At 39.8% G+C, this 23,623-nt stretch overlaps 1 protein-coding gene across 3 annotated transcripts in view; it reads left to right on the top strand.

Moving 5' to 3' along the window:
* bcas3 (BCAS3 microtubule associated cell migration factor) overlaps nt 1-23,623 on the top strand; it is a 317,149-nt gene that overhangs the window by 105,438 nt on the left and 188,088 nt on the right. For all 3 annotated transcript variants that reach the window (XM_058633221.1, XM_058633220.1, XM_058633222.1), the window contains 3 exons: nt 6,143-6,243; nt 10,645-10,841; nt 11,323-11,420. In XM_058633221.1, coding sequence (XP_058489204.1) covers nt 6,143-6,243; nt 10,645-10,841; nt 11,323-11,420 — 396 coding nt within the window. The remainder of the gene's footprint in view (nt 1-6,142; nt 6,244-10,644; nt 10,842-11,322; nt 11,421-23,623) is intronic.

Here is a 23,623-nt window from a genome sequence, read left to right as displayed (position 1 = left end):
GGTGGCGCCACTTCATGGTCACTATCTCCACCTGTCCATCTGCAGCAGCTACTGGCAGCACTCAGCCTCACAGAGGATGGCAATGCACTGCACCGCCTTGGAAAGATAAGACAGAAAGACAAACACATTATACAGTACACTCACAAATAGAGGGGATGCTGTTGTATGATCCAATTTTAATAAAGCTGTGTCAAGCCAAGGTTTTAGTGTTCAGTGAATCCTATATCAGAAGGGGAGGTGGAAATCTTGAATCTCCAAATGTACACATTTTTCTTTTAGTTCTGTGCGTGCATGGGACAAACGTGACAGAGCTGGGTCATAGAATCATAGACAGTCAGTACATTTCCATGCACAGTTATGTCGTTTGATTTGACTACCTGCCTTGTCCCAGTGTATAAGAACTAGTGAGGAATCAGTCCTTTAATTAAGTGTGTTTGCCTTTGCTCCACTAGGAGGCGAAACACAATTTCTATCAACTTGTTCATATTAGGCAGTGTTCAGTTTAGCATGTGGTTAGTTTTTTTGCTTGTTTAGCACCATTTCTACCATGTTCCTACCGTACATTAACTTAAAAATATCCAATTATTTAAGCTGACGAAGCATACAGTCTGTCTCCTTGTCAGTCCAAAGATGTTCCAGGCTGAATTTCGCCATATTTTTGTCACTGCTGTCTTATTTATCTGTGCACCGGCTTGTTCTATCCAGATTAAGCCAGACTCTGGTCCAGTTGAAAGTATACATGCAGTAGTAGCTCCACTCCCAATCACAAATCTGAGTTTGAGACATTCCATTTTGTACAATTTTAGAGGCGCTAACACAATAATTATTTTTTCTTTAATGTCATGTCTTTAGTTGTTGTTTTTGTTTTTTACGTGGCTGTCGACAGTGTATTTTCTGACACCTTTTCCCCGCGCCACAGAGTGGGTCTGAAACAAACAAACAGTGAATAATTTACCACCTAGGTTTCTGGCTGGCTCCTTTCAGCCTGATGATGATGGCAGCAAAAGTGGCTATGCTTTTTGGCCATAGTCCTCCCCCTTCCCTTACTACCTGTCATATAATGTGCTAATTGTGGAGACTGACTGACTGGCTGACTCAGCTGCTCTCTTGAGACTTTGAGGCCCATGACAGGCTAGCCACAGTTGCCTTGTCAATAGATCTAATTGCTCTGTGAGAGGGGCCAGAGCGAAGGCTTTGGAGCATCAGGCGTTTGGTAAAGAGAAACCATGGCGCCATGACTGGGTCAGTAATCAAAGAGATGCAGAGAAAGGATGGGGTAAGTGTAGTGCAGGGTGAATGAAGGAACTGTCAGTCAAATACACCTTGAATGATGTATAATGACTAAGCTATTCCAGTCTGTCAGTATGCCAGCAACTATCTGCCAGAGTGCTACTCAAAAGAAGAAAGCGAGAAGAGAGGAAAGTGAGAAGAGAGGAAAGTGAGAAGAGAGACAGGTGGTGCAGTCGAGCAGGAGCCAAGCAAGTATGGCAGATCAAGTATGGCAGGTCAAAGAGGAGGAAGGAGAAACGAAACACTAACAGATCATTAAAATCATACAAATAAAACGGACGAGGCAGAGAGAAAACTGAACAGAGCAAACAGCCCAGACAAGACGGCTATCCTCTCTCCACTGTGCAGTCAGTTTTCCAGATCTATCAGATTGTTAGGCCCTTATCTATCATGGAGATCAGCCTGTCCGGCCCCAGGCCCCAGGCCCCGGGAGGTTAGGCTACATCAATACCTAGGCAGCCTTTGTTCTTGTTCTGACTCCCTGCTTCACTGCTCTGGCTAACAGGCCACTGGCTACAGGCCTTCAGCACAACAAAACACCACCCTCGCCACAGTCAATAAAGACTGTGACACAGACGACTCTGTTCTCAGCAACGGACGGGGAGGTTGTCCTCCTTTTTATGCGAGTACACAAGTGCATAATCATCAGGGTGGTTATTACAGAAAACAAATTAGACACTGTCATTCCATTCTTTGACAGTGCTTTTGTTTTTATGAGCTGGCTGGAATTTGTGTTTTATAAATGCAAGTTCATTGTAAGCATTTTTTAAGTCATAAACTTAATACAGGCTTAAAACCGCTAGTTGACATATAGGTCCTGGTTGGTAAATTCACCAAGATTTCAGGCTTGATTATTATTATATATATATATATATATATATACATACACATATATATATATATATATATATATATATATATATATATATATATATATATATATATATAGTATACTGTTCTATAATCTGGGTAAGGGGCAGCATGTAGGTGTTGAATAAGAAAGAAGCCTTGGATCCTTGAAGAACTCCAAATGTGATGATGGCTCGCTTAAGATTTGCAAATAATAATAATAATAAAGGTACTGTATATTTGATATGGGCACAACAACAACAAACAAGAACAGGTTTCTTTCTTAATATATAGCAGAATGCTTCCGTAAAATTGGCTGGCTATCTAGTAAGATTACGATAAGGCAAGGTTAATATTAACTACTCATTTATTTAATGTACCAGGAAACCCTACCAGTTCAAAAGATGGAACAATTAATCAATTACTAGAATTATGTAACACCTCTTTGTGTGTGTGTGTGTGTTCAGCTTTCTTGCATGACTCTGATTCTAAAATAGTCCAAGAATTCATAATCAGAACCATACAGGCATTAGGACATGATAACTGTGGTCAAAGCATTCAGTACTTCCCTGCCTTAACATTTCTATACAAAGCTGCATTGGTATAAGGTACCACACTGTGACGCACGGATCACTGAATACGCACATCCTTCTCCATTCTTGTCTGACAGTTTCTTTGTTTCTTCCAGGCCATTATAAAAATCAGATATTTCTATCAGGTCTTACCATACATTCAGACTCCTCTCTTGAGTGCATCGCAAGTAAGTTTGCACTTGTTCTCTCTGTGAAATTGCATTGACGTCCTGTCTATTAAGAGCCACTAATGAGCATTGTAAAAGCAGAGGTCAGAGTGGCTGGCGAGCCGGACACTAAAATGAGTAGATATGACTGTAACTGCTAGGGTCAGTCTGGCTCCTGACATGCACACTAACATACACTTACATTATCAAACAGACAGAGTGTTGTGTCTCTGCTTGACTCATGGGGATGACCACTCGCTCCCCACACTGGAGCCTGGCCACAGCTCTGGCCATTGAAAGCTCCCCCACTGGAAACCTGAGCTAGCCAGTCCACCAACTGCTTCAGAACATCAATAATTAATTAGGGAACAGCTATTGGCCCCTAGGGTCAGAGAGCAAGGAGGGAGAGAGAGGGAGAGACAGGGAGAGAGGGTAGTAGTAGAGTAGGTCAGGAGTGGAGGGTGTTTGTTTAATAAGTAACACAGCAAAGGCTTTGTTTTTCTCGCTTTCATTTGAAAGTGCAGATAAAGCCCCAGCAAACCGTCACTGCCTCTTTTTTACACAGTCTGTTCAAAGTCTTTATTCCACCTTGCTCTCTATGAAAGATGTGACGGCAGACTTTTGGGGGACGGCTGTGTTACACATCACATCTCTCAGTCTGGAACGATGACATGCTGTCTAAAGCAACACACAGGGGCAGTATTATGTCAAGTTAATGTCGTGCACTGTAAAGAAGTAAAGGTGGTATAAGTAGGGGTGTCCATACGCTGTATTTGCAGTATTGTGCACAGTTTTATTTGTGTCTTTTCTTTTCAGGTATAAGGTGTGGATTTTACACAGCACTATGAAGTTACTTAGAAATTACTTTTCATTACAATTACTTCTCTCTGTTGAGTTTGTAATGACTTTGTTTTCCAATACACATTTTTCAGTAGCTTGAGAATACTTCAGAAGTGTGGTCTAAAAAAAAAAATCATTATCCAGGTTTCCAGTTATCCACTACCCAGCTTTATTTGCCAGCAAATGAAATAAGATAACATTTCATTTCAAAATGACGTTTAATCCATCTGAACTCTCATCCTGTCTCCATAAGCTCTCATACATATAATTTGCCAGTCTTTCAACATAACCGTTTCTTTTGTCAGTCTGTTTCAAATTAGATAAACAGCTACTTTCAAGGTTTGAAGCTAATACGTCTCGGTATTCAGTGGGAACTTTTTGACTATTTCATCTTGTTTTGAACTTCATATAGAACCTTTTTGTATGAGCCTCCTCCTGTTTGTGCAGAAGTATCTGAAACCTGTATTTTCTCAATGCCACTGGTTTGTAAATAAGGCTATGACAAAATGAGGCTACTTCTTACTGGATTTATAATGTCAGGATGCTCTCAATCTTTAGTCTCGGGTCTCATTAAATACCACACGATGAACTCATTTATGGTCCCATTTAGAAACAAATACATGTGATTACTAGAGAGTGAGTTGGGACCCACACAAGTGTCACAGGAGATTATTTTTTATTTATTATTTTGGGGGAGTTGCAAAATGCATTTGTAGATTTCTTTTCCATCCCATTAAGGTTGTGTGTGAATATGTTTTAAATTACTCACGGATTATGAAGATAACTCACTTATGAAACATGCCTCTTGTGAATATCCGATTTATACATTAAAGACAATAGTATAGGTGTAACTGAAATGGCAGTAAAATAATCGGAAACATTTTATTATGCACTAGTCTTATAAGGGAAGCCATTTCAGGCCCAGTTATTTATACATAATGTATGCCTTCCACTCTGAAATAACCTATAAAGCACAACATGCATTGCAGTGTGGACACCATGCAACTGATGGCTGGTACCGTCCATTGGGTGCCTGATTGCAGGTAAACAACTGGATACTGGTCAACATATTTAACTTATAGCTTTAAAATGATACAAAAAAAAAAGATGATAGAAATGATCTCCAGGTTTTGCAGCAATGCAGTCTCTTTAGGTGGAGTTTGTTTCTCTGTTAAGTCTTATTTTAACTATACTACACAGCCCCAATAAATATATTATTTTGTGGATTCAACTGCATATTTAGAGAACACCAGTGAAAGTGGAAAGTATTTGAGAGAAGAGCCTCTATCAGGGGTGTATAAACACCTGGTGTGTGTGTGTGTGTGTGTGTGTGTGTGGATAAAGACAGGAGAACCCCCTGTGCTCCAGATGTGGACTTTGACATATCTATTAGCCGTTCTTGTCTCAACCCAACTTCATCCCTGAGATGGGACACAGACAGAGGACTGATTCTTTACATTTTCCTTCTTCTCCTCGCCTGCTTATTCAAGCCTGCAACAGCCTCAGCTGTTTTGGAGTTTCTTGCTCTCTCTGCTGTCATGGACTGGCATATATGTGAAGAAAAATATCACCATTAATGAATCCGTTAATGAATAAGTTTATCCCTTAATGTGAAATTGTGAAATTGTAGACACATTCATTAAGATTCTGATATTGGAACTATTGGAAAAAAACAACAAATTATTAGTATAGTTAGGAATAAGATCAAGATAAACTTTATTGCCCCACAGGGAAATTTATCCTCGACAACAGGGCCACTACAGGCTTACACAATTATTTAATTGTGTTAGAGCAGCAGCAGTAGAGGTGTTGTCACAATGCATTTGGTTTCCTTAGTGCAATAGTATATTTATAATTAATACAAACATTTAACATTTCTAAAACATAAAACCAGGGATTGTAACCAATAAATAAATACAATAAACAAAACTTGCAGAATAGCAAACAAAAAATAAATAAATAAAGTTTTGATTATGAATCATTTGTTGCTGCAAAGTGTATCCCTGTTTTTCCTATCTGCCTACTTGTTCAGTCATTCATCAATGCCCTGCTGTATTTGAGCCTTAAATAACTTTAATAGACATTTATTGATATCAGCTGCCAAATATCATATCAGAAAACCCCCAAAGACACTAACACATTATGAAATGATTTGTCATCATTGACTTTGTAAACAGCTGATTAGTAATATATGATTCACTTCCCTCCTTTGACGAATCAGTTATGTCTTATATTCATTGATATCCTCCCCTCTTCTCTGTCAGTGTCACCTCTAATCATGTCACAGACTTTTACACTTTTGTGGCTATGATGATATTGGACACTAATACAAAATATTGGCAGTTGCTAGTTTCCAAATATCAATATTGTCATTAGAAATACCATCATATAACCATTTGTGTGTGTGTGTGTGTTTTCTCTCAGCGATGTCCCCAGGAAGCCCAGGCCCGATCACACGTCATGAATCCTCAGACAGCCTCGCATCAGACCACAGTGGCCAGGAGGATGAGGAGTGGCTCTCTCAGGTAAAACCTCCACTCAAACCTATATTCATTTCAATTAAACCTCAATGGTCGCTGCTTTTACGCACATACATTTATGATTTATTTGTATTGATGTTATTTATTAATACAATCTATACTGCCCGGTCAGCTTCCTCTTTATTATTGTCCTTAGCATTCTCCTCCTTCCTCTCTGCATGACATCATGAGCACCTTTGGTGACATCACAATGTCAACGGAATGCTGCTAGTTTGGTTTTAGTTTGGAAGCTCCGGGGTTTTAGCAGAAACATCTGGAATCAATGACAGTAACTGACATTTGCTTCTGCACTGGATCTTCTTATCAGTTGACACATCAGAAAACCCACTGACGGCCACTAAAATTATGTGACATTGAACATTACTCACTGATGGAAAAACACAGAACGCAACCTCCTCTAATGGGAAATGAGTCAAGCACCTTTTCAGTGGGTTTAGCCATGGTTTTAAAAAAAACATATATATATATTATATACCCACTTATGTTTCACCTGGACATTTGTTTTGGCTTTTTAGTAGAATTTTGTGAAACAAAACAAGCAACAAGCAAAAGCAAACAATGTCAGATCTATTTTGATACAGCTAGAATGCTCCGTTTTGGAATTTGAAAGCAAAATGTGGATGTTCTCTTGCTCTATCTTATATTCACACAGGTTGGACTGCTCATTGTATGTCTTCTTTCTAATCACATGTCCTGTGCTACTTTGAAAAGATCAGTACTCGGTCAGTGTATATTAGTAAAATCCAGCACACTCAGCCTTTCAGCTTGGTTACCTCTAATAGCACTCATCCTCGGTGCAGACAGGTAACCTACAGTGCTACGTTTTTCACTATCAATAATTCCACTGCTTGCATAATTGAATGGTTAAAATTCACCCCACTTAGCTTGCTGAGGCTGTGGTTCATCTCTTACATGATAGGTTGCCAGGAGCAAAATTCTCCATTGCACTAAATGGGCGACTTCCATGTGGAACGGTGGTCGTGAGCCAGTTGCCAGTGTTTGGGGTTTGCAATAGTAAAGCTCTTCATAGTGTAGCATATATCTATGCCACAAATACCTTCCGATTGTATACTGTAAATATTAATGAGTTGACCTTTCTTTATTCTAGCTCCTTCTCCATATTTGGAGAGATCAAAATAACTATTAAGGACAATAAATGGTCAATAGATAGAGGCTTGGATGAATTAGTATCATATTAATTACATTATCATTCATTATATGCAGGCGTTTTGGCATCTGGAATCATCTCACACTAATATTTTAGCTTGAGATCAAATATTTTACATTGTGTCACATTTGTGCATATTTGCATCGCCTGGGTGAAAATGCACCATTCACTGCTCTCCTGCAAATAAAACTTATATTCCGCAAAGTATCCAGCATCAGGTTTAGTGTTCCATGAGGTTTCACGTTCATCTTGAGGTGAGGTAAAGTCTATGTATACAATTGAAGTAAATATATTTATTATCGTGAGTTTTCAATAAACATTTCAGATTTTCCTAAACAGTAAAACAATCCATCTCACTTTTGCAAGAGTCACAATCTCTTTTCCACACCTGATGAACAGTGAGGAGGCTGAGTAACTCATCTGAACACCCACTTCTAATATGACATGAGGCTCATGGGTGTAGGGTTCACCATAAGCACTCATGGAAGATCTAAACTGCAGGTACAGGAAACGTGAAGAGGCAAGTAAATCAAATTATATTCTCAAGTCATTAAATGATCTGACAACCTCCTCCTTATAGATATTGCTCCACTGAGGCAATAAAAACAAACAGACTCATCTGCTATTTACAGTGTGCCACTTTGACCTTTTTTGCAAAACCATTTTAATTGAGCCCATATTTTACATTTGGTTAAATACTGATGCAGTTACACTAATCACTTTAAAATAGATCTTCTCTTCATAGCAGAATATTATACTGTATATGATGCATCCATGCTGTAGATGTTGTAGCTACCTGCAGTGAAACCTTTAAAGAATTGTAGTTGTGACAGACGAGATGGATGTAAAGTATAACTTGACTGTTTGGCAGAGATATACAACTACAAAGCAGTGATTGTAGTACATATGATAAAGCTTGTTGCAGACTGTGTCTATCAGTGTAACAACAAATGTCCCCAAATAAGGATCAGTATAAGAAATGAGCTCACACTCGCTTTGAAATGTATAAGTTTGATGTGTTTTTTTGAGGCAGCAAACAACTGTTTTGGTGATCAGTCCAGCTCAGTACCCAGTGCACAGAGGGTAACATAATCTCGGCCGTGAAAGCAAATCTGAGGCAACATGAGACTGGCTCTTTCTTGATGAGATGGGAAAAGGGAGGCAGATGTGGGGTTGTCACACTGGACTGTAACATCTGGACCTTCCATCCTGCAGCAGCAAAGACGCATCCTGGCAGCTGGGTGGGACATTAACGGTGTTAACTAACAAAAAAACATACACAAATTGTACTTATTGAGGACACTCATAGACATAATGCATTCCCTAGCCTATTACATAACCTCATCTAAACCCAATTCTAATCCTAACCATAAACAAAAAAAAACACAACTCAAAATTCCCTTTAAAGTTCAAGGAACAGCCAAAATATTCTCACACAGATTTGAATCAAAATATAGCAACAGTGTAACAATGTAAAAATATGACATTTTTACATATGAATTACAAATCTGAAGAAATACTAAACTTGTCCAGAGCTGTGCATTTATTGTGGAAGTCCACAAAGAGTTCCTTAAGTTTCATGGCTTGAGTTTTGTCCTGACATGTGGTATGAATAACTGGACCTTGTGTGCATAGATGTGTTACTTTTTTAAATCATGGAGAGACAAGTTACTAATTTTACTTGTGAATACATTTCCAACATAAAGAAAAGCATACAATATAATACTGATGGCTAGAAGTTGTATATCTGTTATGTTGATTGTTGAACACGTGTGTTCATAAATGTGAACGTGCACATGGGAGAATAAGAAGTGCCAACATCTCACTCCTGAGTGAGATGTTGGCACCTGGTAGCCAGAGTGGACTGAGACTGTGAGCTGAGAGCTGGGCTGAGGTGAGAGACACACGTGTGCAGGGTAAAGATAATGAAATGTGAACAGAGAGACATCCAGAGACGTGTTAAGTGCTGCAGGGAGTTGAAAAGTCAGAGTTAGCGTGGGAGTGCAACGAAAAGTATGAGTCCAAGGCAGGGGATGATTGGCCAGCAAATTCAAGTGAGAGTGGAGATGAAGAACAGAGGAGGCAGTTACAGTCCAATGTTTATGTCACCTACTCCATAGCCCTCTCCTCTACTACTTTTAGTCAACATTAGTGCCACTCAGCTCAAGCACCCACAGAGTGCCTGCCATGCCAGCACTATCTTATTTCCCCAGTAGACCTCACCTCATCTTTGCTTCCATACTGTTGCTAGTGTCACACTTGTATTAACCCTCCGGGAAGGCTTCCCATCATTCCAACAGCACTCCCAACGCACACACGACCATCACAAGATATAACATCATTGTCAGAGTGTGAGTGGTGCACGAGCAGATGAAGCTTTTAGCTGGAGGACATGTAACTGAATAGGGTGTAGCCACCACCATTTCTGCCGTGTTTTGCATGCGTTTGGTTGGTTGGTCTTTTGACGTTAACAAGCTCTAGAATATGATTGCTGATAATGTTGGCTGTACTTGACATCATGTCACTACAAGTGACCTCATAATATGCATTGTGTGTGAGGTACAGAAGGCATATTTGTGTGTGTCAGTGATCTATAATGGACACTTTGCACAGCAGCCATTTTTTCATTGCTCAGCAGTAAACACACAGGTGTTACTGATCACATTATTGATGGTTCTGTTCAGTTCATATAGAGTAGGATAGTGTGACAGTGAACCAGCATACACCCCAACACTTAGGAAGCTAAATGGAACTTGGCCATGATTAAGTTACACCTACAATTTTACTGGCTTTGCTTAATTTGTCCCAGCACAGGAGACTTTGTCCAATCTACTTTGTCTCAAACTACTCTGCATTCACAGCATGTCCCTTCAATGGACAGATCACTTCTCCATCATCAGCAACAACTGCCTATGCTGCAGAGAACTGAAATAAGAAAATCATCTAAAATAGTTGAATGAGAAATGCAGTTCATATGTGTCAGCATTGACATGTTCAAAGAGTGTTCATGTGTCCATGCTCATGTGGAAAGAGGAGCACACCATGGAGAGCTGCAGTCGAAAGAACAGTCACAACTATTTTTCTTCCAATCTTGCCTACTTGGGCTTTAAATGACACTATTTTAGGTTTTTGGATGCTCACAAAATCCACATACACCAAGACATTCTGACAGATTTATTGTCTATGCTTACAAACAATATACCTTTTTATATTCTCAGGTGGAGATTGTGACCCACACAGGGCCACACCGGCGGCTGTGGATGGGCCCCCAGTTTCAGTTTAAGACCATTCACCCTTCAGGACAGACAACAGTCATCTCCTCCTCTTCTTCAGTGCTTCAGTCCCAGGGACCCACTGATGTCCCACAACCTCTGTTGGACTTTGACACAGATGATTTAGACCTACACAGCCTCAGGTACTTGTAACTACGCAACCAAAAGTAAAAGTCTGTGCTTATAAAGGCTGCATTTTGATGTAGAATGATGTAGGTTGATAGCACTCGTGTTTTCATTATATATAATACTTGTTTTTGGCCTCACAAGATACAACAAAACAAGCCTACAGGTTGTCTGGGTAGCAACTTGTTCAGATCCACATACTTACATGAAACCTAGCAGATGTCTTAAAGAATTCAGGTGAAGTAGCATACAGTAATCCACGAAGACTCTTTGTGGATGGCCATAACCACATGTGTAGTGTCATTTTAAGCCCAGACACCTTCATTTTCCTAAACATAACCATGTTTACTGAATTTAAATACATTAGATTTACATACAGTCTGCTGTATGTTTACTATTGCAACAATGATGATGAAGGTTGTGTACACCTGCCTTTACCGTTTGCTCTACCGTTGTTAGTATTTTTGTCATAATTTACATTCATGTTCGTGTGTATAGGATCCAGCCGGTTCGTTCAGAGCCGGTCAGCATGCCTGGATCATCAGGGCTGGTAGCTGATCGCAGAGGACATTCGAACATCATGGATGCAGGATCAGGTAGGAAACTTTAACGGTTTACTCTGCAAACCTCAACTTTCTCTTTTCTTTTATATCATCTTATATAACATTTCTGAACAGTTCATAAAAAAAACAACCTATTGTCATCTTCAGTTGTTGGTTGAGTGACGTTTTATTTCATATCTCATATCAGTCTGGACCGTCTGAGTGAATTGTTTGTGGTGGCGTCTATGTGATTGGTTTGATATTGTCAAGTCTCAGACACGTTAATATCCATCAACATGTTAATCAAATATCATGCACAATAACATAATAAGTCAGTGATTGATGTCGATACAGATATTTTCCCTGCTGAGAGGCTGGTGTGCAACCGTGTAGTTGTGTGTGGCATTATTAGTCATTGTATATTATTCAAAAATGAAAGGTATTTTTGACTCTATTGGTCAAAACAAGTTCATATTAATATATTTACATGCATGCTGCTATTTTACTACCACAGGATACACTGTTTAGAGTGTGTGCTAATTTGCACACAGCTTTTTTTGCAAAAATATACCCTAAATCTGCTATCATTTGGCTTAATTTCATGTCACATGTTTGGTGAAGGCGGCAGCCTGACCTCACAAGCAGGCAGGACTGCCTCTTTGTGGAGTTCTGGCTCCTTATTGGACACAGTATTGTGGGATACCGGATACGTTTCTCCTAGATTTACTATCAGAACTCTCTTCATCAGTGTTAGTGATCAGAATATAGAGCTTTAAAACTAAAGGATGTCACTGTCAGCAGCTTTAATATTCAACTTTCATCTAAAAGTACTTCATAAAGAAATAATATTCACGTAGAAGTAGAAAATAAAGTATGATTCATTTATTCCACATTTATTAAACTGTTCTCCGGATTTTTTTTTTATACAAGAGGATCTTTATCACTCAGGTCGCAGGTGTCCATGTGTTTTCTTATCAGCAGTACACACTGACTCACATCGTCAGAACACTTAGCTACCTACCTTAGTTTGCAGGATTAGGTCAAATTTGACCTGATTTTACCCTGTTTTAGTAAAGGTTTTGTCAGCTGTTTTGTTTAATTTTCACACGATAGTTAATATTTTGTTTTGGTCTTTTTGCGATGACAAATATGAGCCTGTAACATATAGTTATAGTTACATGTTTTTACATACTCTGTACCTTACCTTGATCCTAGCCTTCTAAGTGTTAGTGTAAAAACAAGTGTTTTTATTGTTATTGATGTTGTTGTTGATCTTTCTTGACATTGCACGTTAAGTACACAGGGTAACATTTTAACAAAGAAAATAATATTTTAAAGGGGGAATAAACCTCCTTCGTGCTACTCTTGCGTCTTTCTTTTTTATTGAATAATTCATTGCAATAGTCGCTAACTTAATCCAATCACACAGATGAGTGGATTCCCCCTTAAAATCTGTCTTTTAAAGCATCGTAATGCTTTTCCATGTCTCTCATCAAGTGTTTGTATAATGCAGGTGAGGGATTTGACACTTTCCGCGTGACATTATATCTGTTTGTCTTTGTTTCGTGATGAAAGAGATAAAGCAGTGTTGGTGGCGTCTGTGTCATTATCGGCTGTGTCTTGTGACACAAGTCACTCATCTGATCTGCGCTCGCGCTGACAGAGCGACACTCCCACTCTTTGCACTCAGGTGTCAGGACATATTTGCTGCTTGTGTCAAAGAAGGTGTGTCACAAATACTTGGATGTGTTGATAGTGTCTTTTCCTCGTTCGCCATTGTCCTTTTGTCCCCAAACACATTCCACTTGGCACCTTACGCATTTGTAAACAGATGGATGTAGATAAGGTTTGACCTCGATTTGTTTGCCACACTTTATTTTGTTTTTCAATTTCAATTCATTTTAATAATCCACATATTTACAGATTGCATTTGTAAAAGAGATTTGACATCCTAGGTATAGAAAGTTTAAATAAGTAATAAATAATAAATAAGCCTCACCAAATGTATCCAGTGCATTTATAATTCATTCATTCATAACTAATTATTTTATTAAATTTTTTTATTTAAAGTTTGTCTTTTCCATAACAGTTTGGTGTTTAACGACTCATTTATGAAGTCCAGAGTATGTCACATGAATAGCTGAATACATTTTAATCATAATCAGCAAAATAAAAGTTAAAACCTGTAAATCTGAATTTATGTTGCATTAATAATCCAAAATTAAACAACAACATGCATGGAATTTCATTTATTAATTTGTTTAATTAATTTATTTACTGTCTTTAAGTGATGAATTAATGATTTTATTTCAAAAAGAAAATGGAAAATAAATGTTATATCTGCTCATTTATATGGTGTGTGATGTGTCAAGGCAGCAGGCAGATACATGGAAGTAAATTAAATAATATTTGTGTTTAAAAAACAAAAAAAAACAGTAATAGTTTCCTAATAATTTTAGATTTTCATGGCATTTTCACGACTCCATATTCCATCACAAACACTGATTTTATTTCCTTTCCCTTTAATTCATGCAAAGGTAAACATTTCCACGCATGCATTCATTCTTTAAAGAATGCATTGTCTTTGTTTGTCATCTTTGGAACACGTTCAGTGTTTTGAATCTTTTAAAACCTTTTGTAAGTTGTGACATTAGTGACAGCTTTAAATGAGCCATGTCTTCAGAAATGCTCAGTTTGGTCATAAAGAAGTCGCTAAAGACATGTTTGCTCTCAGTCTCACCTGTTACACTATTACACCCCCTGTGGCTGAGCCTTTGCCCTTTGTTTTCTCCCCTCCTGCACCTCCGTCCGTCCTCCCCACGTATCGTGTCCTCTGTGTGCTCAGTCTCTTCACTCACTGCTTCAGAGCAGAGATTGAGACAGAAGGACAGAGCCTGGTCCAGGGATGAAGGTGATGCTTATCAGTTTGTGTGTGGGTGCTCGCGAGCGCAAAGGGAGGGTTCAGTGTTGTGTCCTGCCACTGCCATGGCGCCGCCTCTTATCACACACATCACCTTTGTCTCACTCTCTGAAGAAAAAGCCTGTATGTCGCAAAACTTACCAATGTGACTTGTTTTTCTTCTTTTTTTTTTTGTTTAGATGATGAATGTGACAAAGCGGCACATTTAATGTCTTAAAATGAATGTAATCATGTCAACCATGTCATTTTAGGTGTGCTCAGATAATGCATCAGAAATGCCACTGATATTGTCAAAATTGTGCACTGGCATGTGTCTCTGCAGTTGCCACGTCTTTAAAGTATTTTAATTTTGTTCAGATAACACTAACTCTTTTGCTTCGCTACCAAAAAACACGAGTTATGTGGCGCTATAAAACAGGAATGTAAAACAATGCTATATACTATATTACAAGACTTCCATTTTGCGTACAATTAAGGCTAATGTGTTTTATTTTTTCCTAAAATTGTGACTGCAATTTGAACAGATTTTAAGTACATGATTCATTCCTTTTATTTGTGTCATCTTGAATCTGCTGTTGCACTCCTTATCATATCACAGTTGTCTTTATATTTTATAAACTCTGGCTGTACTTACTGTAAAATCACAATGCAGTTCAGAGAGAGTGGACACACCTACTGTTCTATTGCATCTACTCTGTACCAGCATCTACAACAACTTCCTATTCTTCAAAGAAAAAGAAAAAAAAAAATAGGGAAAGATTTAAAAAGACATCAGACAATTAATGCAGTTAAACAAGTGTCAATATTGGCAAAGAGTAATAGAATAGAGCGATGACAACCTGTTGATCAGAAGTCAACAATCCATAAACTTTACTCGTGATCCTGGCCTTCTGCAGCTATAAGAGTTGCTTAAACTGTTGTATTTTTCAAATGTATTGGGAAAATATCAATGATAAGTGATAACAGTGATGCCACGCTTCCACTTCCAGACAGTACATATCATGTAAGTTATCTTTATAAAAAACAGAACTCATATAGGCTAAAGCAAAGTTCATGTGTCATGATTCATGCTCATTTATTGCTCAAGTTGGAAGTTTCATGTGTGTGAGATGCAGATCTACTTCCCACTGTAGACAAACCTCTGTAGTTGTACCGTCTATATATATATATATATATAGTGTATTTATAGTGTGCCATGAAAGCCTGAGACAGGCACATGTTTTCCAGCCATTTTTATTAGAATAAAAGTGTCCTCGGGCCCAGCAAGGCCATAAAGCTGCAGTTCTCTCTAATGTGACTCACTTACAGTCAGCCAGTCTCCCCACTGTCTGCTCCCATCTTATCTCAGCCCATACACTCTGCTTATCTCTGCCTTCCCTGAGGTGATGGGACACCGTCTGCCTGACACACACACACACACACACACTTGTACTTTCTTGACTCAGCATAATTGACTGTATACAGGGGACTAACATTGCTGTCTCATTTTCCACCATCTCCAATACACAGGATCAATGTGAAGCACTTATCAATACCCCCTTACATGCCTTTCAGTGTTGTATGTAGAGTAAATCAGTAAGTGTGTGTGTTTGTGTGTAGCAGCAACATCAGCTAGACTACACAGTAGCATGTGATGGCCCAGGAGGTCATATCAAGAAAGAAAGAAAAGGAGGCAGACCTGAAAGAGAGATAACACCTGAGCACTGAATGAAAGAATCTTACCTGTGTGCATGTGTGTGTGTGTGTGTGTGTGTGTGTGTGTGTTCACTGATAACCTCCCTGTCCCCCTCCACACTAACTGCAGTTGTGTTTTGACTCTGTAAAGAAAGCCACCCTGCTCCCAAACAGGAAATAACAATCTCTGTAGTGTCAGCTGGTTTGTTGTTGTCGTCTTCACTCTGTGTGTGTATGTGTGTGCGCGCGCGTGCCCGTCCCTGTTTTTGTTGCCACATCTTTGCCTCGCCGTTTGCCTCCATCCATATGCGTGTGTGTGTGTGATTTATCGTGATTTATCAGTGCCGTTGATTCACTGATAGCGTGGTAGCTGGCGGCAGAGCAGAGCAGGCAGGACGACGAGGGAGCTGGTTTTGTCACAACACACTGAAAACACTTGAGAGTGACTCGCATCTATTATTCTGGTTTAAGAAGCATTGACCATGAAACGCAATTTCCATCTGAATTTTTATTTTATATGTTATTTCGAAGCCTTTTGTTGATCCGTGTTTGTTCCTACTGAAAGTGTGCACTTATAATATAATGTGTGTCTATAAACAGTGTCCTCTGAAGCAGGGAGTTAATCAGTGTGGGATCAGCAGCTATCATCCATTAGCCACATCCACCTCACATTATCACAGCTCAGTTACCTCCTCTGTCCCCAGTGTCAATGTGTGTGTGTTTCACTCTTTGTGCCGGTGTTCTGTAACAAACCTCCAGCACAGCTTCAGCAGCTTCATCACATCTTTGGAACTATTCTGGAGGGACTCCGCTTTTCATTAAAGTTATTTAAAAAAAAAAAAAAAAAAAAAATATATATATATATATATATTTATAATTTGTGACATTGTTTTTAGCCTTTAGTTTGACAGGATGGATGAATATAAAAGGGGAAGAGAGTTGTAAACATGCAGAAAAGGGACTGCAGCAGTCAACCTCAGCCCGAGGGGGCGTCAGCTCTATAGGTAAGCTGTTCCTTGCCTGTTCCGTGCAAGGTCTTTTTGGCCTTGATCCCAGTGCAAATCAAGTCTCTGCTTAGGTCTGATCCAAGGATCAGTAACCTTTACATATTTGTTGGCTAAAGCAACATTTATACCTGAAAAAACAAACACACAATTTGTGTTTGTGTTGCCTTAACATAACTTTTTAAAAAAGTAGATTTATTATTTGTATTATTATTTTTAATTCTGCAATATAATATGGTGCCATATTATATTGCCATATTTGTACAGAAGCCTAGAATGGGCGAATCAAAAGGCTCTATAGGGAGTGCCTTTCTTGTGAAGGCCACTGTAGTTTCTCACATACACTCAGACCATAATGCAAATGGCATTGACTTGTTTCAATATGTAACTTTACCCTGAGATGCCACTAAATCCTACAGACTGGTCCTTTAAATATGTGATAAACACTTTGTTTTCTACGTGTCTGTTGATACAAACACTGCAGATCCTCCTACATATTATTGTGGCATGATTCTCTACAATGTTTCCCTTTTTTTATCTTGTGACAAGAGCTACAGTCGTTTCTGACTGTATACGTTGACTGTATACGTTGACTGTATACGTTGCATACGTTTATGTCTTTAACAAAAGGCTGGGAAAATTCTACAAATATATTTGACGACCCATTAATTAATCTCTTGTGACCCAGCATTCCAGTCTCTGGGAATGACTGCTCCAGACGAAAAAAGATATGCTCAGTTTGTTACTTGTAACCATAGAAACACTTCAGTCGCAGAGTACAGTGTTGTGATAAAGTTGATCTTTGTCATGCCAGTTTACAGAGAGTACATTTCCTTCTGGAATTAGTGTTTTGTTAATTAGTGACAGCTGACACCAGTTCATAAATTCTAACTGGTGCTGACTGAAAATGAGAAGCTGCGAGCAAAATCCTTGCTAACAAGATTGAGAAGATTGAGGAGAAGTAAGAATTGACTCTGTCCTTGTACGCTGCCAAACTCTGAACTGAAAGACGGTGCTTGGCCGCACCCAGATAGATTTATTCTTTTCACGTTCATAGGCTCAAATTTTCACTTCGACGTGCAGTGAAATGCTGACTAGCGTCTGTCTGTGGTAAATAAGAGAAATGCTGGAGTAAAGACAGGATTGAATTTTGATCAGAATCAGAACGAGGATCAGAATCCCCTGAGTGTGTGGTATGGATATAGACGTAGCCTCATGGCTAGCAGTTCAATGTCTGGACTGCAGAACTGTTTCTTTACAGTAACGTGACCAGGGTGGCACCATCTGTTGTTCATAAATGTAGAAAACCCACCGCCTCTGTTTCTTTCCGCTCTCCGATCTATTCCTGTCTGCCCAAACCATTGGAAAGCTGTCGATGGTCGTGATAACAATACCAAGGATCATTGTAGAGGATGTCGACTTGAGTTGAGTTGAGATCTGGAGACGAGAGCATATGATTCACATCGTTTTCATTAGTGTGTGATAGATTTGTTTCTTCACACACTTGTTCCTTCATTGGTCGTCGTTTGGAGGAATAGAGTCTTGACTGTGGTGTCCACTGAGAACACGTGTCTTCTTGACACATTTGATTTGCAAAACAGGGAGTGTTCACCTTTTCCATGTGACGTTCACTTCACATTTTAAAACTGACTTTTTGTTTCCTGATAGTCTTAGGGTTAAGATCACATAAAGCCTATAGCCAGGGGCTGAAAGGGTTTGGTGTTCCTGTGGAAAAGGGCTGCTTGCACAAGCATTTGATCAAATGTAAATAATGACAACGTTAACGTTAAATCATGCAGACATCAAGCTCTTGCCTTATGGATGAAGAGAAGGGAAGGCCTATTAAAGCAGAGGTTAGAGGTTGTAAAGCCTGCCTCTTGCTCAATTTGCTTGCACCAATTGTGACATTGATGAGTGTTGCAATTGATTATTAATATATTACTAAATTAATCGACCGCTAGTTTGATAGTCGATTAATCAGTTTAAAGCTTTTTTCATTATTCAAACAAGATTTCTGATCGTTTCAGCTTCTTAAATGTGAATATATTCTTTATTTATTTGCTCCAGATAACAAAGTGAATCATTTTGGTTTGTGGACAAAACTAGACATTTGAGAACGAACACTGATCAACATTTTTTAACGTTTTCTGATGGATCTTCTTATGGACCAAATGATTACTCAGTTAATCATGTAAATAATCGATAGATTAATTGATTAGGAAAATAATTGTTAGTTGCAGCTTTAGTTACAATGCAATGCCATGCTTAAATGTTGAAACTTTAACTTTTGAGCATGTCAATAAAACTGTAAATGCGTGTAGTGTATATTGATTTTTTTCCTAATTCCAGGGAGCTATGCAATATATTCTTTGACTAGAAAATTAAAAATACTGAAACCTAATCGAGAAAGATCAGCTGATTTATGAGGGCAACTTATCAAAATAAGTTTTTCTACCAGAGTAAAAGGATTGAAAACCATGGGCTGTGAGTAAACATTAACAACGTACGACGAGTATTTTTAATATGGAGAGTGTAGTTTTAATCTTAAATAAACACTTCAGCCTTTCTTAATGTGACTGTGTGTATGCATGAATGCACCTGTTAGCATCAGCCACACAGTGCCTCCTTGTTCCACTGACCCACCACCATCATCAGCACCACCCTGAGGCGAGAAGGGGCTTTCCCCTCGTCTCACCCTTCTCACAGAGGCTCTGCAGCAGAAAGAAAGAAAGAAAGAAAGAGGAGGTTATGCACGACTGAATAAAAAAGATGAGGAGAGAGGCTTTGTACCTGCTCCCTCCCTAAGTCACACACAAACTCACACACACTTAGCCTGCCATCTTTCCCTCCCTCTTCTCTCCTCCCCTTCATACCTGAGCAGCCATTAAAAAGACTGGGCACCTGTGCTGTGGTATTCTGTCCCTCTTTCTTTTTCTAATACACACATACCGCAGTAACCTATACCCCACAATTACCTCCTGCTCTCATAAAGAGCCCTTGTATTTTTGTGCTATAGTGGCCACACTGACAACAGTGATTGTGCAGGCCAGAAAGATGCCCGGCCATCTGATCTCTTCCTTAAAGACAAATACCCTCATTTCCCGTGACCCCCTCGCTTCACCCTCCCATTCCTCCTCTCCTGATGTTATTTTCATCAATAGGCACCTTTGTCACCTTGCTGCCACTCGGCCCCTCCACCCATCCTGTGCGTTGCCTCAGGGTGTGTTTGGTGACCCGTTGGCTGGTGACAGGACATAACAGCAGATCTCCACAGTCACTGTTTGGTCCTCTTTTTGTTTTCCGTTTTTTGTCATCACCAGCAATCAGGCACAGGGAACCACTGAGCTGTTATCAGCAAGAAAAGTGATCTGCATTCAGATCTGAAAGGCACAGGAAGCAGTCTGAGGACGAGTGACACATTTAAACGTGGTTTTCCTGGAATGTTCCTGGAATATCTTTTAGTGGTCTGAGATACATATTCCAGACAGATCGATGTCTCTATGGGAGTCAGAGAAGAACAGAGTCTGGAGGCCTCAAAAGCCAAAAAACTGACATTGCTCTGGAACTCAGCGGAACATCAGAGAGTTTACTGAATTTACTTTATTTGGAGACGTTTCTGCTGCTTACACACTGCTTTTCTTTTTTTTTCTTTTTTTTATTAAAAATACCATAGTCCACCCGCCGCTGCTTCTAAAATGACACTGTTAAGTGCGTCTGTCGGCTGTGTCCTGCAATTATAAGATCTATATTTCGCAATAAACTTCCACTCTTATCTTTCAATAAAAGTTTGATCCAAACTATTTGAAACCTGCACGTCAGATACTTATGTGAGCCTCCTTTTTATGCTCTTGTCAGTCACATTAATAGTGAAATTGCTTCACCACTGGGGGAAACCATGTTGGAAAAACCTGGTGTGTCAAACTCATCTTAACCATTTCTTCCTCAGTTTTTCCTTCCCCTGTGTTTTCTTTATTTCCCCCCCCCCCATTTTGTACTTTTAAGACCTCTGGAAGTGTGTTAGCAAGTGTGTGTGCTGGGCTTTGGGGACTTCAGGGAATGGTATAACCACATGCAGGGATTTATAGGAAGTGTGCGCGTGACTCGGAGAGATCAGGGTGTGACATGGATTGATATGGTTGAGCTGAGCGCTGATCAAGTTTTTTGAGCGAGTGGTATCTCTCTCTCTCTCTCTCTCTCTCTCTCTCTCCCTCCCTCCCTCCCTCTCTCTCTCCCCCCCTCCCTCTATCTCTTTTTGTGTGTGTTTATCTGTGTGTTTTTGCATTGGTGCACTTATAATCTGCCAAAGATGGAATGTCCTCCAGCATTAGTGTTATACAGCAAGAGCATGTGTGTGTGCTTCCGCGTGTGTGTGTGTGCACAGTCAGTGCCAGAGGGCAGTGAAGACTGAGCAGCTGCTCTTTATAGTGACTGAACGGACACCAATGTGTCGGGCATCTGTCACGCGTTCACCCTACATGCCTGCCCACTGTGGTGTATGTCTGCATGTGTGTGGGTTTATTAGCGACAGTGTGTTGGTGTGTGTGACTATGTCACTTTTTTTCCCAGTCATATGATAATTATGTAAAGCCATTATAATTCTATCGATGAATATAGATTTGTGTGTTGCAAGTTGGGACACAGTAGGAACATGATATGTCATCTCTGTGTGTGTGTGTGTGTGTGTGTGTGTACCAGCTGCTGGAGCACAGGGCCATGTCAATGCATGATGCTCACTCACTCACTCACTCACTTACACACATGTACACACACTTCAGTGTTACAGAGCAGTGGTTTGTCCCAGTGTGAGGCTGAGCAAGCGTCACCGTTGTTGTGGTGCCACCCTTTTCACTCCCATGACCTCAATCTGAGACAGGCATCCTGCCAGGGCTGCCATTGCTCTGTCAGTCTGCTGGGCCCACTGCAACGTCCAATATGTGAAGGGGAAGTAATAGAACAGCTGTACACTGACCTCATACACACTCTGAGGCTTTAAGTCATGTGAACATTGTTTCAACAATATGCACATTTATTAATCAAGATCATCTTTATATAGTTTAACCTGTTCTACCAACTTCTTCGCCTTCTTTTGTCCTACATCATTTTTTACTGCCCATAAGAGTTTTTGCCCCGCCCACCATGAGCTCTAATCAGCCTTCACTGAACATGCCATCATATATAATCTTTATAGTTGTAATAGAATGAAATCCAATCAGACGTGCATCATACATGGATGGCTGTACCATATGTGTTGAGTGTTTTAACATGGGAGCACTTCCAGCCCCCCCCTCCTTTATCTGCTTTTCTTTTCCTCCATCTCTCACCCCATCCCAAATCACCGGGGACGAGTACGACACATTGTCATCAGGACTGACATGTCTTTCTCTCCTTTCATCCTTCTGCTTTACTTTTTTTCCATCTGTTGTTTCTTTTTCTGTCCTTCCAACCCACTCCCTCCACACTTTCCTCTCTCCCTCTTTCGTTCTCTCTGACATTAACCCTCTCTGACAGTGTCTCCATTCTGTCGCGCTCTAATCCACCTCTGAGAGGTGTTAAAGCGCTTACTCTGTCTCTCTGTCTCTCTCTCTCTCTCTCTCTCTCTCCCGCTCCCACACACACACGCACGCACACCATCACTGTAGATCCCGTAAGGTATTGATCTGCCGTCCTGCTCACTCTAATGGGATTTTTTACACCTAAGCATCAGAAATGCCTAATGCATCGCCCACACACACACACACACACACACACACACACTCTAGCTTCCATGCACGGAGATAATTACTGTGAGCGGCTGAGCTCACTGGCAAGTGTGGTAAAAAATGAATGGAGGATAGAAGAGGAGAATGCACTCAACAGCGTATGCACGACTCTCTTAGCATCTGACTCATGTCACAGATGTTCAGACTGTCTCTACATCACACACACGCTCCATTTCTCTCAGGGCAACTGTAAAATAATGAATCTCTTCATACTGCTTCTGGAAGGCTGACAAACTCTCAAATTGTTTTGTTAGATTCATTAATATCCAGTGTGTTTGTTGGCACCTAAAACCAACCCGCGGAAAACTCAACACTGAAATGTGTGTTTAGTGGTTGTTCTATTTCAGTACTCTTACTGTGTGGTATTTTGTACCCTACAGAGGATTTGCTGTGGCTTCAGACATCTCCAGTATCCATATCTCAGCACAGGCCCAGTAGCCAGGATCATATGTTGCCATTGTATGTTTTTGCAAACCACAGATACATGTGAGCTCAAGTTTCTGAAACACAATTACTACACTAATGTCCACAGATGTGCACATCAACGTAATAGTGTTTTACCTACTGGTTTCAATGGGCAAATCAGGGTGATGATAACCATTGCCTGGTTATAAATGGGGTTAGTTGTAGCTGTTGCACACAGGAAGTGATTAATTTTACATTAACGCAATAGAAACATTGTGCTAAATCCTAATATAGGGAGACAGGTTGGAGTTTAATGAAAACACAAAAAATCATCCACAAGTGAAGAGAATTCTACTGCTCAACAAACACTTTTCATACCTCCCCCTTGCCCTGCTGCTGTATACATACAAAGGCTCCCAGCATGGTCAGGTCTGATAGTATTGTTTGACAGAGCCCATTTTCAGCATACAAAGAATGTTACATCACTTATGTTCC

Source organism: Solea solea, chromosome 7 (genome assembly GCF_958295425.1).
Source record: "Solea solea chromosome 7, fSolSol10.1, whole genome shotgun sequence".
NCBI lineage: Eukaryota > Metazoa > Chordata > Actinopteri > Pleuronectiformes > Soleidae > Solea > Solea solea.
Note: the sequence above shows the minus strand (reverse complement) of the source record. Positions and strands in the feature narration are given on the sequence as shown.